Source organism: Crassostrea angulata, chromosome 7 (assembly GCF_025612915.1).
Source record: "Crassostrea angulata isolate pt1a10 chromosome 7, ASM2561291v2, whole genome shotgun sequence".
NCBI lineage: Eukaryota > Metazoa > Mollusca > Bivalvia > Ostreida > Ostreidae > Magallana > Magallana angulata.
Window position 1 is genome coordinate 17,182,099 of NC_069117.1, and position 14,011 is coordinate 17,196,109.

Sequence of the window (14,011 nt, forward strand, 5' to 3'; positions counted from 1 at the left end):
GGGGGGGGGGGGGCGCTCCATGACAATTGAAATTTTTTATATATGCTGATTTAAGAAAAAAGCCCCCCCCCCCCCTATATGCCTGATACTGCAGTTGAATGAACATCTCAAATAACATAATTTTTTCAAAAATTTCTTGTAAAGTTGTGAGGTTTTCAAATTAAAAATAAATACCAGGTATGTTTTTAAAATGTATGTATTTCAGATAGATCATCATTAAATAACAAATATGTCCATAGAAATAAAATATAATGATGATAAACACACAATTTCGCTTCCGTGTTTACTCATTTGTCCTTTATCATATTATGATATGCAATCAAAATATCACAATCCTTACATCTAAATACATGTACATGCAATAAAAACAACCATTACACCTAGATTATAAAAGTGTTTACATTTCCAGCCAGAAAAGTATAATATCCAGATGTTGGGGGAAAAAAATAACTTAATCAACCACGAAACTGAAAAACACTATTAATTTATCCAAGCCTTGTATAATTTACAATGCATCTCTAATTGCAATTTTCAGCATCTTCAGAACATGCTTGGATACTCATAAGCATTTTCATCGCAATCTTCTTAAAGACTTGGCATAAACTGGTTCCATAATGTGTGTAGTTAAATAAGCACCAAGTCCAATCAAGAGAAACAATAGACATCCTGATATTAGCAGATATCTGTATATAATTGTGTAGTCATATACCTAAAGAGAAGAAATAAAAAAAAAACAACATAAATTACTTTGATCATAATTCATTATAAAACATTTATTTAAATTTAAATTTTACAACCTGTTTCTAAATCACAAATATCTTGAAAAACTTACAACAGCTGTTTGTTCATCTGTCGATACTTTTGGTTCCCTTGGTAAAACTGCAAATATCACTGTCACTAGTCCTGACAATAGGAAAGCACCGACACCAGCGTATCTGTGGGAAATATATTGTACAATGTATTAAAAATTATAATGGCAGTAATCTATGCATAATTTTTTTACTGATACATGCACTTTTTATTCCTTGTCTGAGGGCAGGTAGGGTGGGGGTATTCTCAAATTTTGAAATTTTATAGAAATGTGACAGTACATCACACCAGTTCAATCACTTGCACCAGATAGCTAAGTTATTAGAGCATCTGACTATAAATTCAGGGGAACAAGATTCAAATTCCAAATCTGTCCACACTGGTCTATTACAATTTTTCCCATCCCATACTACAACTTTATAATATTATAATATAGGGCAGATCCAACACAATCTCTTGAGAATGCTGGTGAAATCGTACCCAAGAGAAAATGTACCCTATGAAAATAATAAATAATGGTTTTCATAGATATTCTTAAATGAAACAAAATAAAAGATACAATGAACATTTGTATCATTTGTTGCTGTTGTTTTTAAATGCATAGTCACGTACTTAAATTATTAAGACAATAATTTGTAATATACACATACACGAACATGGCCTGAGCAGTTTAATTAGTCGACAATTAATCCACCATAAACGAAACCGTTAATTAGTTTTTATTGTAATCTCATTTGAAGGACTAAATGATGAGTATCTCAAGAAGTCGATATCGCAGTTTTTAAAATTTTTTTTTTTGAAAATTATCTATAAAACAAAGTTGCTTAATAAAACCAAGTCCAAGTCTTTTAAATATTTATTTGATTCATATATATGGAAACTACTACGAGATGTACCATTGAACAGTCAATTTGCTTCCAACGACACTGACATGTATAATGTGTGGAGAGTGAATATTTCTACCTCCTGCGCGGGAAGGCAATACATAATATAACATAATAATAACTGCTCAGGTATTTAATTGATTATAACTATAATTAAAATCAGGTGATCTCGTATAGAGAAACTCAAATCGGTAAGGCTACCTATAAATAGATAATTAGAAGAAGTAGACTGATCACACTTTATGACAGGTCATTATTTCGTACTAAAATAAAAGTTGCTACAATTATTATAAAGATACTATTCATAAAATTTTACATTTTACATCTATGCATTGAAATATGCATAACAGTAGCATTTGAAAATTATTTAATATGTCCAACCCCTTTAAAATTATGAAGTATTAAATTCATATATCTAAAAATTCTTACATTTCTGTATATTTATTATGCAAAATAGTATTTAAAAGTATTAAAAACTATAAAGTAGTATAATTATGATTTTCATAGGGTATGTTTTCTCCTGGAGAAAACGGTATCGGGTGCGTTCGCCCTATCTACATGTTCGCCTTAGTCCGTTCGCTCTAATTACCGTTCGCCCAAATTCTCGTTCGCCTTAAACCTCGTTCGCTCCTTGTTTATAAATAAAGTATATTATAAGTTATTTTATTAACTTTTAACTTAAAACTTGTTAACTTTTATTAATTATTCGTATATTCTATGTTTTTCTTTCATCAAAAAAAGACGTAATTGGTATAATTGTTAGATTTTATTGCCTTTCCTGCCAGCACAACAAATCCCGGAGACGTTCCACCATTTGAGAGGAAGAGCCACCACACCACAACTTCAGGACCTGGTGGACTATATTGACCGACAGTGGTTTCGCCATCGTGTATTCAGGGTCCAGGACTGGTCAGTGTTTCGGCAGACAGTGCGCACCAACAACGACGTCGAAGGTATGTTAACAAGTCAATTATGTTTTCAAATGATAGAAATAAAGTGATGTAATTTTGATTTAAATTAAGAATCATATAATAAAATTTTAAAATAAAATAAATATTAATAAATACTGAAAAAAACTAATGCAATAAACTAATGCACCATTATTAATAATCCCTTTTTTTTCAGGCTGGCACAACCGACTGAATACGATGGCCAGGCACGGGGGTGTGCCATTCTACAAGTTGGTGCTGCAACTGCGACAGGAAGCTGAAGTGGTCAATGTTGCTGTACAATCTGCAGACTTGGAGAGGGAGACTAACCGGCGTAACCGCGTATACACCGCCCTAGAGAAGAGGATCCAGAAAGCCTGGGATGAGAACATGGAAGGAGCTTGGACCACCAGTCACTTTCTGCGAGCGATTTCATCGTGTTACAGCCTGTCCATCAACACCGAGTGATTGAACTTTTCTAATATGATGTGATGACTGACTGAACAGTGTTGAACAGTGTGTTGAACAGTGACTAACAGTATTAAATTATGTGTGTCATGTGTTTCATGTAGTGATTATAATTGTTGTTTTTGTGTGCTAGTTATATCTGTATTCTGTAGTGCTTGTTGTATTTATTATTTATGTATTTATTTTATGTTTATCTTGTAGTGCTTGACATATTAGATATTTGTAGTGCATGTTTGATATTCATTCAAACTATTGAATAAATTATAAATCCATATGCATTTTGTTTATATCTATTCTATAATGGGAAATAATACTTAGTGGATTTATTAGTCATTCAAACTTCATAATTATGATATGGTTATTTTATGAGGTAAAATTGAAAATAATTACATAATAAACAGAAAATACAAACAGGGGAACATAAAATATAGTAACATTAAAAAAATAAAATAATTCAATTAACAAGTTTTCGTAACAATATAATGTCACCGTCAGTCAAATGATGATTATTATGTAGAAGTGGAAAGGGTGGTATTGTTTTCATTAATTATATATCTATCTTTCAAAATGTTTAAATTCACCAGAATACACAGAAATATATAAATAAATCAATCCTATATAAAATTAAGGCGAACGGACCCAGTGCGAACGGCGTCAAGGGCGAACGGACGTAGGGCGAACGAAAACTAGGGCGAACGGCGTCAAGGGCGAACGCGTTTTAGGGCGAACGAACAGCCATTCGGAGAAAACACACCCTAGAGATTGGGTACATTTTCTCCTGGGTACGATTTCTCCTGATACCTCTCTTGAGTAAGCTATATAGCTTGATATAGCTTTATAGCATCTTAAAGGCCGAACATTTTACAAACGCCCCCTTTTTTACCTGTACAAACTTCAAAATGATGCCGCTTGTCAATCAAGTTTGAAACAATAGCACCCAGTTTGATTGACGTGATCGTCCGAGCGCGATCTTGCCAGGTCCGCGGATTTCTGTTTACTAGCAATTAACAACGTTATCTTTGATATCTTCCGTCATGTAAGAAAAAGGGGGAATTGAAAATTGATTTTAAACATTACCAGTATTAAAATGGATTATGAAAAATAATTATTCAGTGATTGAAAATACGCACAACTTATATTTAAATTATGTTGCATGTGTGTGACCTAATAAATTCCACAAAAATGCATGGACAGCTCCAAAACATATAAAATTTTCTTTTTACAACAAACATACACTATGCTGCTAAAGCTATATTTACTGGCAATTCACTCAGTTGGAAGTTGGTGCATGTAAACGTCACTCCATGGAAAAACGAACTCCATTAATTGTCGACATATAATGGCTGTCTTTACATTCCACATTCTTGCTGATCGTATGGTTTTCTTATACTATTATAATTGTTAAAATTAACTTTTTAAACAATGTCAAGTGCTAAACACAATGTACTGAGCTATACTTTTATAGCAGAATTAATTTACTGCATTTTTTCAATTGTGCTTTACACACGTGTGCTTAGAGAAAATTCGGACGACACATACCATTTCCGTATATAATCGCTTTGTATGGTCATTAGAACAATAAGATATTTAAACTAAGACCAGTTCTGACTAATTCTTTATTTCCTGTGTATTAATTTGCCTCCTGTGTATAGCGATTAGCAGCGTTCACGACCACAGGTAGACTGCAATCCCCGGAGGCTTTCACACCTCTAATAATTAAGCCCCGCCCTCTCCTGAGATTTACCACCCGGTAAAAATGTTCGGCCTTTAAATCATCTTTATTATAATGCCTAAACGCACACAAGGTAGTAGTTACCCAAACAATGGAAGTATATTATTGTCTTCCAAAGTGTTCAAAACTGCATTTAAAACCATCTTTAATTTGGGTTGCTTTTTAAAAGTCCATAGGGCAAATATGAGTCATCGCAACAAATTAATTGTGTCTTTTATTTAAATTTTAACTATAAATAAAGAGATCGTCATGTCATTAATCAACCTCTGATTTTTCGAATGATTCTGGTTCGTCTGATTTTTTCAAAAAAAGTGCTAAAAAATTCTCAATGAAAGCTTGTTTAATTAAGCAATACAACTAAAACAAGAGGTTGTGATCTATTAAAATTAACAAAAATCAAGTCTGAGCAAGTTCGTGCAAAATTAGATGTAAACTGAAAATAAATACACAAAATGCATAAATTGATATCAACTTACTGAAGTGCTCCTTGGGCTTTTGCAAACAATAAACAAACAAGTAACGTAAAAGACCACAACAACGCCAGCGTAAAGAAGCCAGCCCCGACACCCAAAACAAGCGCCATGTCTAAACAAAACACTTGGATATGTATAACGAGCCCGATTAAAATGTTAATCGTACAAATTTACTATTAATTTGGATTCATTTTTTATTGTTACTCACATTTTATGGTTATAAAAGATATTTGGAAAATGATCATAAGATGTGTCTCTATTGTTATAAGGATGTCATCCATTAAATTCGGGCTTGCCATGCAGCATAGTCACGTGATTAGAAAGCGCGCCAATGCTGAGAGACAAAAACATCAGAAATGACAACAGCGCACCAAGACTCTTTAGCAGCATTTTTTGGACGCAGTCCTTTGAGTGCCGTTCATCAAGGTGCAAAAGAGTTTTGTTATTCTGTTATTTTTTTCAGTTTGAAACAGAATCTCACAGCTTTTTCCTCCTCTTCGATGAATTTTGTAAAATGTATTGTGCAGCACTGTAAAAATGGCCCGGTTATTCATAGGGCCTAATCAAAATGTTTTTTTGAATGATAATGCATGAGATATATCATTCTTCCATCTCTAGACTTATGTTGATTGAACAAAAATAATTATACTTTAAAAAAGAAATTTTAAAAATATACTCATATTTTATTATAAATATCTATAATATTTATATTTTATTGATATTAAATACTTTTAATTGACCTGTAATCCAAAGGTTGATACCATTTGTCCAATTGTATGGAACGCCATGGCTGCCTTATGTTAGATGATTTTATTATATGCTGTGGTTCTATTATTATATGCTGTGGTTCTATAATTATATGCTGTGGGTCTATAATTATATGCTGTGGGTCTATTATTATATGCTGTGGGTCTATTATTATATGCTGTGGTTCTATAATTATATGCTGTGGGTCTATTATTATATGCTGTGGTTTTATAATTATATGCTGTGGTTCTATAATTATATGCTGTGGTTCTATTATTATATGCTGTGGTTCTATAATTATATGCTGTGGGTCTATTATTATATGCTGTGGATCTATTATTATATGCTGTGGGTTCAATTATATGCTGTGGGTTCATAATTATATGCTGTGGGTCTATTATTATATGTTGTGGGTCTATTATTATATGCTGTGGGTTCATAATTATATGCTGTGGTTTCATTATTATATGCTGTGGTTTCATAATTATATGCAGTGGGTTCATTATTATATGCTGTGGTTTCATTATTATATGCTGTGGGTTCATAATTATATGCTGTGGTTTCATTATTATATGCTGTGGTTTCATTATTATATGCTGTGGGTTCATAATTATATGCTGTGGGTTCATTATTATATGCTGTGGGTTCATAATTATATGCTGTGGGTTCATAATTATATATGCTGTCGTTTATTCGAAACTAGCTATTCGAATTCGGATTTCTCGTTTTGGAGTTTACATTTATAAGCACTTTCAGCTGACACCAAGGACAATGGTCGTGTGACCTTGACTGAGACCCATATGCTAAAAATTGCTTTTCAGAACTTTGTTGTCGCCGGGCGCATAGTGTTTCACAAACACATCTTGTTTCAATTTATCAATATTATACTTTCAGACAAAGCAGAAAATGTGTTTGTGTTTTAAATCTTTTATACAATAAAAAATGATTAAAATACTGAGTATGCAAAATTGATTTCTTGTTTTATTTACTATTATCAACTATAATAATTTAAGCTTTAATATTAATCGTTGATGTTTTAAAAGATTCTTTAAAAGGAGTGTGCTATTAAAAATCAAGTACAAGCTTGAGAATCTATACTGTCATTTGAGAGTACGTTACTGAAAGTCCAAGTAGCTCAAAAAATTCTATGTCTCGGCATCTCTCTTAGCGCAGCCGTACGTGTTTGCTCACGAATTCTATCAGGACACATTTTTATAGTGCGTTACCTTTTCTATACATGTACGCAATGTTGAAAACACTATCTTTTATTTGTCTGAGGAACTGAAGTAGAGATGTGCATTCAGCCTCGCCCAATGCCCGGAAATCCAACACAGATTCAATTTTGCGGTATTTTATGCCACTGTAATCGAAGATTTGGGGGTACATAGTTTTTCACAAACACATCTTGTATTTATTTTGGTTAACTTGGCTTTTTTCCCTTTGAAAAACTACTCATAATTCATTAAATGACATGAATTTAAGATCAGAATTTTCTCACTCTCTTAATAAATTTATGATGGCGGATCCATAAAAGAAATACAGTAACGGTGCATTTGGGGGGCAAACAAATTATCAAATTAAAATCAGATGCATTTGCGGCGGCAACAAATTTCAAAAAAGCAATTTTTTAGCATATAGGTCACAGTTAAGGTCACAAACTCATTATCCTAGGTGTCATTTAAAAGCACCTAATTAGTGAAGTATGCATACTAAATACGAAGTCTCTTTCTCCTATGGTTCAAAAGTTATGGCGAAGGTTAAAGTTGACAACAGACAGACAAACAGGACAAAAACAATATACGATTCGGACGCATAAAAATGTGTCCTGATAGAATTCGTGAGCAAACACGTACGGCTGCGCTAAGAGAGATGCCGAGACATAGAATTTTTTGAGCTACTTGGACTTTCAGTAACGTACTCTCAAATGACAGTATAGATTCTCAAGCTTGTACTTGATTTTTAATAGCACACTCCTTTTAAAGAATCTTTTAAAACATCAACGATTAATAGTAAAGCTTAAATTATTATAGTTGATAATAGTAAATAAAACAAGAAATCAATTTTGCATACTCAGTATTTTAATCATTTTTTATTGTATAAAAGATTTAAAACACAAACACATTTTCTGCTTTGTCTGAAAGTATAATATTGATAAATTGAAACAAGATGTGTTTGTGAAACACTATGCGCCCGGCGACAACATAGTTCTGAAAAGCAATTTTTAGCATATGGGTCTCAGTCAAGGTCACACGACCATTGTCCATGGTGTCAGCTGAAAGTGCTTGTAAATGTAAACTCCAAAACGAGAAATCCGAATTCGAATAGCTAGTTTCGAATAAACGACAGCATATATAATTATGAACCCACAGCATATAATTATGAACCCACAGCATATAATAATGAACCCACAGCATATAATTATGAACCCACAGCATATAATAATGAAACCACAGCATATAATAATGAAACCACAGCATATAATTATGAACCCACAGCATATAATAATGAAACCGCAGCATATAATAATGAACCCACAGCATATAATTATGAAACCACAGCATATAATAATGAAACCACAGCATATAATTATGAACCCACAGCATATAATAATAGACCCACAGCATATAATAATAGACCCACAGCATATAATTATGAACCCACAGCATATAATTGAACCCACAGCATATAATAATAGACCCACAGCATATAATAAAAGAACCACAGCATATAATAATAGAACCACAGCATATAATTATAGAACCACAGCATATAATTATAAAACCACAGCATATAATAATAGACCCACAGCATATAATTATAAAACCACAGCATATAATAATAGACCCACAGCATATAATTATAGAACCACAGCATATAATAATAGACCCACAGCATATAATAATAGACCCACAGCATATAATTATAGACCCACAGCATATAATTATAGAACCACAGCATATAATAATAGACCCACAGCATATAATAAAATCATCTAACATAAGGCAGCCATGGCGTTCCATACAATTGCATAATAATTGCCCATTTTGGGATGTGCTAGTTAAAATGGGATACTGTATATATACATCATACAATTGGTTTATACATCGGAGACAAAAATAACATCTAAAATGTGATTGGCTATTTGTTAGCCCTAAAACACGTAAAACGCGTTAACCCTTGTCGTCGTTCGCCCTATAGTCTCCGTTCGCCCTTGACGCCATTCGCCCTAGGTCCGTTCGCCTTATTTTTATGTAGGATTAAGGTATTTATATATTTTTTTTATCCTGATCAATTTAATATCATGAAGAAATTAATTAATAAAAACAATACCACCCTTTCCTCTTTTATAATATAATCACCAGAAGGCTGACAGTGACATGATAGCGATACAAAGACTTGTGAATATATGCAATATTAAATTTTTGTAATGTTACTTTATATTATTTTAGATTTCGCCTCATAGTATAACCATGTTATAATTATGAAATATCCATTATGATAATATATATCATTAAAAGATCAAAGGATAGTGTAATGTAATATCTTCAAAGATAGAATAGGTGATAATCATTTGATTATATTCTGAATGAGCCAATTAATTAACTAATTAATTAAAGTCTCAATTTCTTTAATTGTTTGAAAAACATCAAGCGAATCATTATAAAAACAACAAGATGGTTATCGACGGTTTACGGCAATAAAATCTTACAGTTTTACTAATTACGTCTTTTTTTGATAAAGGAAAAATATAGAATAACGTTATACGAATAAAAGTTTACAAGTTTTTAAGTTAAAATTAAAAGAAATAACTTATAATGTGGTGTATTAAAAAAACAATGAACATACAAGGTTTAGGGTGAAAGATAATAAGGGCGAACGGACTAAGGCGAAGGTAGGTAGGGCGAACGAACCCGATACCCAAAAATGTCATCTTTGCCAGCCTAGTTTTTTCGGTCTTCTCTGCTCCTGAGGAGAGGTGCGGATCAGAAACCCTTGATTTGGAAAGATGTATTTTTTTTTTGTATTTGGTTACAGATATACCGCATTAAATGTAACAACTTTTGGAAAGTAAGATTTTCTGTTTATCTAAAGTTTATGAAATGGTGATCCCCAAGAAGTTTAGGACTTAATGTGGTATCTTTTTCTCGGGTTGCAAAAAAATTGTTTACTGAAAGTATTTACACTTCGTGTTTTTCTATTTTATCAGCAATGCTATTTTTTTTTTTTTGGCAAAATTGAAACTTTATGCACTGAAAATTTATATTCCATATGAGATATTATATACCAAACAAGATTTTATATCTGTTTGAACAATTGATCTCAATTTGTTACACGTGTCCACTGTACAGAGTCTTAGTGTGCATGTAAATCTTACTTTATTACAGATGATAGACCCCAGAGTAGAACTACAGTTTCCCCGGAAGAGCAAATAATCCAACAGAGGGGAAGATTAAGATCCAGTCCAAGAAGGAAAGCTTTAACTTCCAATTCTCCTAGAATAAAAGTCACCGAAATGGGTAAAAATTTGAATTGGTTCATCATAATCTTTGATAATGCAAAACAGAAGTGTAAATCAAATAAATCAAATTCTTGGTTTTCAGTAAAATAATTGTTTTGATTTTACTCTATTAATAGAGCAATTTAATATATGTATTTAAAAATTTAAATTGGACAGATTCAACGTATTACCGAAAGGAATTTGTTACAAGTTCAGTATTTGAAATAGAAAACTTTTCAAGTAAAAGAGCATTTTGTTCACACAGTTGACTTAATATCGGACTCTCCAAACGACGCAAGTGGATGGACACCACTTAGAAAAAAATCTCAGGTTGATGGAATCAAGAGGCGCCTTCAGCTTGAGGAAAGAACCACAAGAGGGGATGTTGACTGTGAACCACAGGATGACAGCATGGACAGAAATGAAGAAATTGTTCCTAAAGTAAGTCATATAATCTATGCAGAAACTGTTTAAATAATGATTTGGAAGCTTTTATGTAGAATTTTTAATCTGTCTACACATTATGAATTTTTCACCCAAGTACTGCAATCATTTGAAAATATATATTTTAAATAATATCTTTGGTTATGCATCTTTAGGAATGCAGTAATGTAGAAAAATAATTACAGCAGAACTTTGTTTCATATAAGTTTTTCAACACATTTTTGCTCATGTCAAGTTGGTTGTAAATAGATATTGTCTAATATAGCAGGATCATAATAAGAAACAGTAACTTCTGTTGATGGGAAGCACATCAGTTGACTGGCAATACTGAAATGCATAGATGTCTCAACTCCAATTGGTTTCATTTTCAGAAAAAGCGGAAATACACCAAATCTAATAAATCAGAGCCTCCCAATCTGCACAAGAGGTTATCAGCACTGAGTTGTGAACAGCTAACAAAACTCATAGAAAATCTTGTTGAAAACCATCCAGAGCTTGAAGCGGTAACTCGGTCATTTAGTGCTCTATTCCTAGTAGTATGAAACTTGTTCATGTTAAAGGGTTTAAGCTTTTAAATGTGTGAAAATTTGTATGAATATAAAGTGAAAGATCTGTAAATCTTGCATTTATATGTTGATCATCACAGAGAAATTGGTTCTTTTTTATGCAGGAAATAGCCTTACCTAGTCCAGATATCAGCAATTTGTTAGAAAATTTGGAACGTTGTAAAAGCAACATCTTTAAGTCCTTTCCCAATTCCCGATGGGGTTCAAGCAGAGATGCCTTCTGTTACAGACGGGTCAAAACTCATTTGGACAGCTTCACTGTAAGATATTCTGTAGTTTTCAATTCCAATATTTTAAAAGTTTATCTTAAATTTATGGAAGGATACAGGTAAGAACATTTTAGCATATATTCTAAGAAGAGTACAACAGCGCAGTTATCAAAGTAGACATTTTGATTTTGGTCTCTTCACATTCATTTGTCTTCTTGTCTTAAAAAATTAACAGAATAGAACTTTATCATTATCTTAATGATTTAAGTATTTGTTTCCCCAAAATATAAGAAAGTAAATATTTCAGAAATCATGCATCGACCAAGGGAAGCAGCTGGAGTCCTTTGAATCTTGGACAGCATTGATAGAATACATACTGAAGGCATGGGAAATAGTAGACGAGTTACCTCATTGGGATAACCCTGACCACAACAAGACTAAAAATAGATGCTTCAAGACCCTTGGTGTACAGTGTAAGAAATCCATCAGCCACAGTCATCTTACTCAGTCAGAGTATAGGGACATGTTGTCCAGGTTAGTGTCTAAAACAGAGAAAAAACGGATGAACTATTTTACTTATGTTGAAATTGTGTTCAGAGGACAACACTCATCAATATTTCTAAAACAGGGGAAATGAATAAGTCTTAGATATGTAATCAGGTTACTATTGTAAAGTTGTGTTAAGTGCAGTCTTGTGTTACAAAAAAGCTGAATAGAATACTGTCAGTGTGATCCATTATTTGTGTACATTGGCAATTGTTTGCAATCTTATCAAATATTTGTTTTAAAAGAAATTAATATTTTATCATATGCTTGCCTCAATATGCGGTGGATTTACTAAAATTACCCCCCCCCCCCCCCCCCCAAAAAAAAAAAAAAAAAAAAACCAGATAAAAAGAATTTTTTATGATTAAGGATGGTACATGTATACAATTTTTATCCAGATTGTTAATTGTTTTTTATGTCCTTGCTAAGACTCAAGGATGAATAAAAAACTTATTTTATTCCAAGTCATGAGAGATCATAAATAAATTTGTGGGAAAATGTTATGTAGATGTACGTATTTATGGTCTCTCTTTGTTACTTTATACTCTTTATAATATACAAATATTTTATTTTTCAGGTTAGATGAGGCTGTCCAAATTAATGATAATCTTCTGCCATGTATTCAATTAGTAAAGAAAAAAATTACATGAATGAGATGGAGTTGAAAGTGTAGTCAGTGCATGTCATCATGTAAATATGGATTTTTAAGTGTTGACTGGAAACGAGAAAATTCAGCGACTGACAGATTGAATGAAAGATATGGAAATTCAGGCATGGAGTACAAAGGAATACTCGTTGACGTTTGTCATTTGGAAACCCAAGAAGAAATGTTAAATGGATACACAAAAAGCAAGATACTTTGGGTTGAAGGAGAACCAAGAATAAAATCAATTCATTTCTTAGCTGGAAGCAAAATAAGTAATCTGATTCAATAGTAAGTGATCATCTGGTGTGACCATCATTTTATCCATTTTCTTCTTTAAACAGAGAAAGCATATCTAAATGACAGAGGCTAAGAATAGATTGTAGTTAATTAAATGAGCAGTGGAGCATGTTTACAGTGCTAATTAAAATACCTGTACATCGACTAGTGTTCTTGAAGTGCTGTTAACACTCGCGTTAGTGTACACTGTTTCTTAGTATCGGGCTTCTTGAGTAGTCTGTTGTTGACAACTGTTAAAACTTGTATCTCTAAAAATATTTATTGCTTGTTTTGTGACGTAATTATTAACTGTTTTACAGTGGAAAATCAAATTCTTGAATACCTATTGTATGCACTTTGTTTTGAATAAAAGAAATGTTATAGCCTTGAGAGTTGTATGGGAATTAGTTATTGTTGAATGTTGTACAAATTGAAGTTTTATCATTTAGGTAAGAAAGTGAGTAACTCTGATATCTGATTATGTATGGTTTTCAATGACGTGTTTTACATAGAATACCAGAGATGTCTACCAGGTATACATTTCCGTAAAATACTCGAGGCATATCAGAAATGGCAATTCTTGAGTTAAATATTCCTTTTATTTTTGTTTTATTTTACACAGATTGTGTAATTATTAGGGCCCTGCTCTTTGGACACCCAGTAGGAATCTGATGATCCAGTGAGCATATTTTTCTCTCACTTTGGCAAAATCTGGCACTTCAAATGGTATGCAGTGACCTTGAACCATGTTTCTAGGCTAAAGGTCAAGGTACAAATGTACAA

The 14,011-nt window shown here is 32.5% G+C and overlaps 2 protein-coding genes across 2 annotated transcripts; both read left to right on the forward strand.

The window, feature by feature from the left end:
• Window positions 1-2,204: 2,204 nt before the first annotated feature.
• LOC128156910 (uncharacterized) lies at window positions 2,205-3,091 on the forward strand. The gene is made up of 3 exons (XM_052819242.1): window positions 2,205-2,226; window positions 2,480-2,647; window positions 2,820-3,091. The coding sequence occupies exons 1-3, from the start codon at window positions 2,205-2,207 to the stop codon at window positions 3,089-3,091; spliced, it is 462 nt and encodes a 153-aa protein (XP_052675202.1).
• A 2,487-nt stretch (window positions 3,092-5,578) lies between these two features.
• LOC128155820 (uncharacterized) lies at window positions 5,579-13,618 on the forward strand. Its single transcript, XM_052817695.1, has 7 exons — window positions 5,579-5,722; window positions 10,429-10,560; window positions 10,807-10,982; window positions 11,357-11,488; window positions 11,656-11,811; window positions 12,068-12,294; window positions 12,884-13,618. The coding sequence occupies exons 1-7, from the start codon at window positions 5,653-5,655 to the stop codon at window positions 12,954-12,956; spliced, it is 966 nt and encodes a 321-aa protein (XP_052673655.1). The 5' UTR covers window positions 5,579-5,652; the 3' UTR covers window positions 12,957-13,618.
• Window positions 13,619-14,011: the final 393 nt, after the last annotated feature.

Excerpts from the sequence above, each read along its gene's own strand:
- LOC128156910 (XM_052819242.1), top strand. The coding sequence starts at position 2,205 with ATGTTTTCTCCTGGAGAAAACG. Across the intron at positions 2,227-2,479 it reads GTTTTCTCCTGGAGAAAACG|CACAACAAATCCCGGAGACG; the intron begins GTATCGGGTGCG and ends CTTTCCTGCCAG. Across the intron at positions 2,648-2,819 it reads CACCAACAACGACGTCGAAG|GCTGGCACAACCGACTGAAT; the intron begins GTATGTTAACAA and ends CTTTTTTTTCAG.
- LOC128155820 (XM_052817695.1), top strand. The coding sequence starts at position 5,653 with ATGACAACAGCGCACCAAGACTCTTTAGCAGCATTTTTTGGACGCAGT. Across the intron at positions 10,561-10,806 it reads AATAAAAGTCACCGAAATGG|TTGACTTAATATCGGACTCT; the intron begins GTAAAAATTTGA and ends TTGTTCACACAG. Across the intron at positions 11,489-11,655 it reads ACCATCCAGAGCTTGAAGCG|GAAATAGCCTTACCTAGTCC; the intron begins GTAACTCGGTCA and ends TTTTTTATGCAG.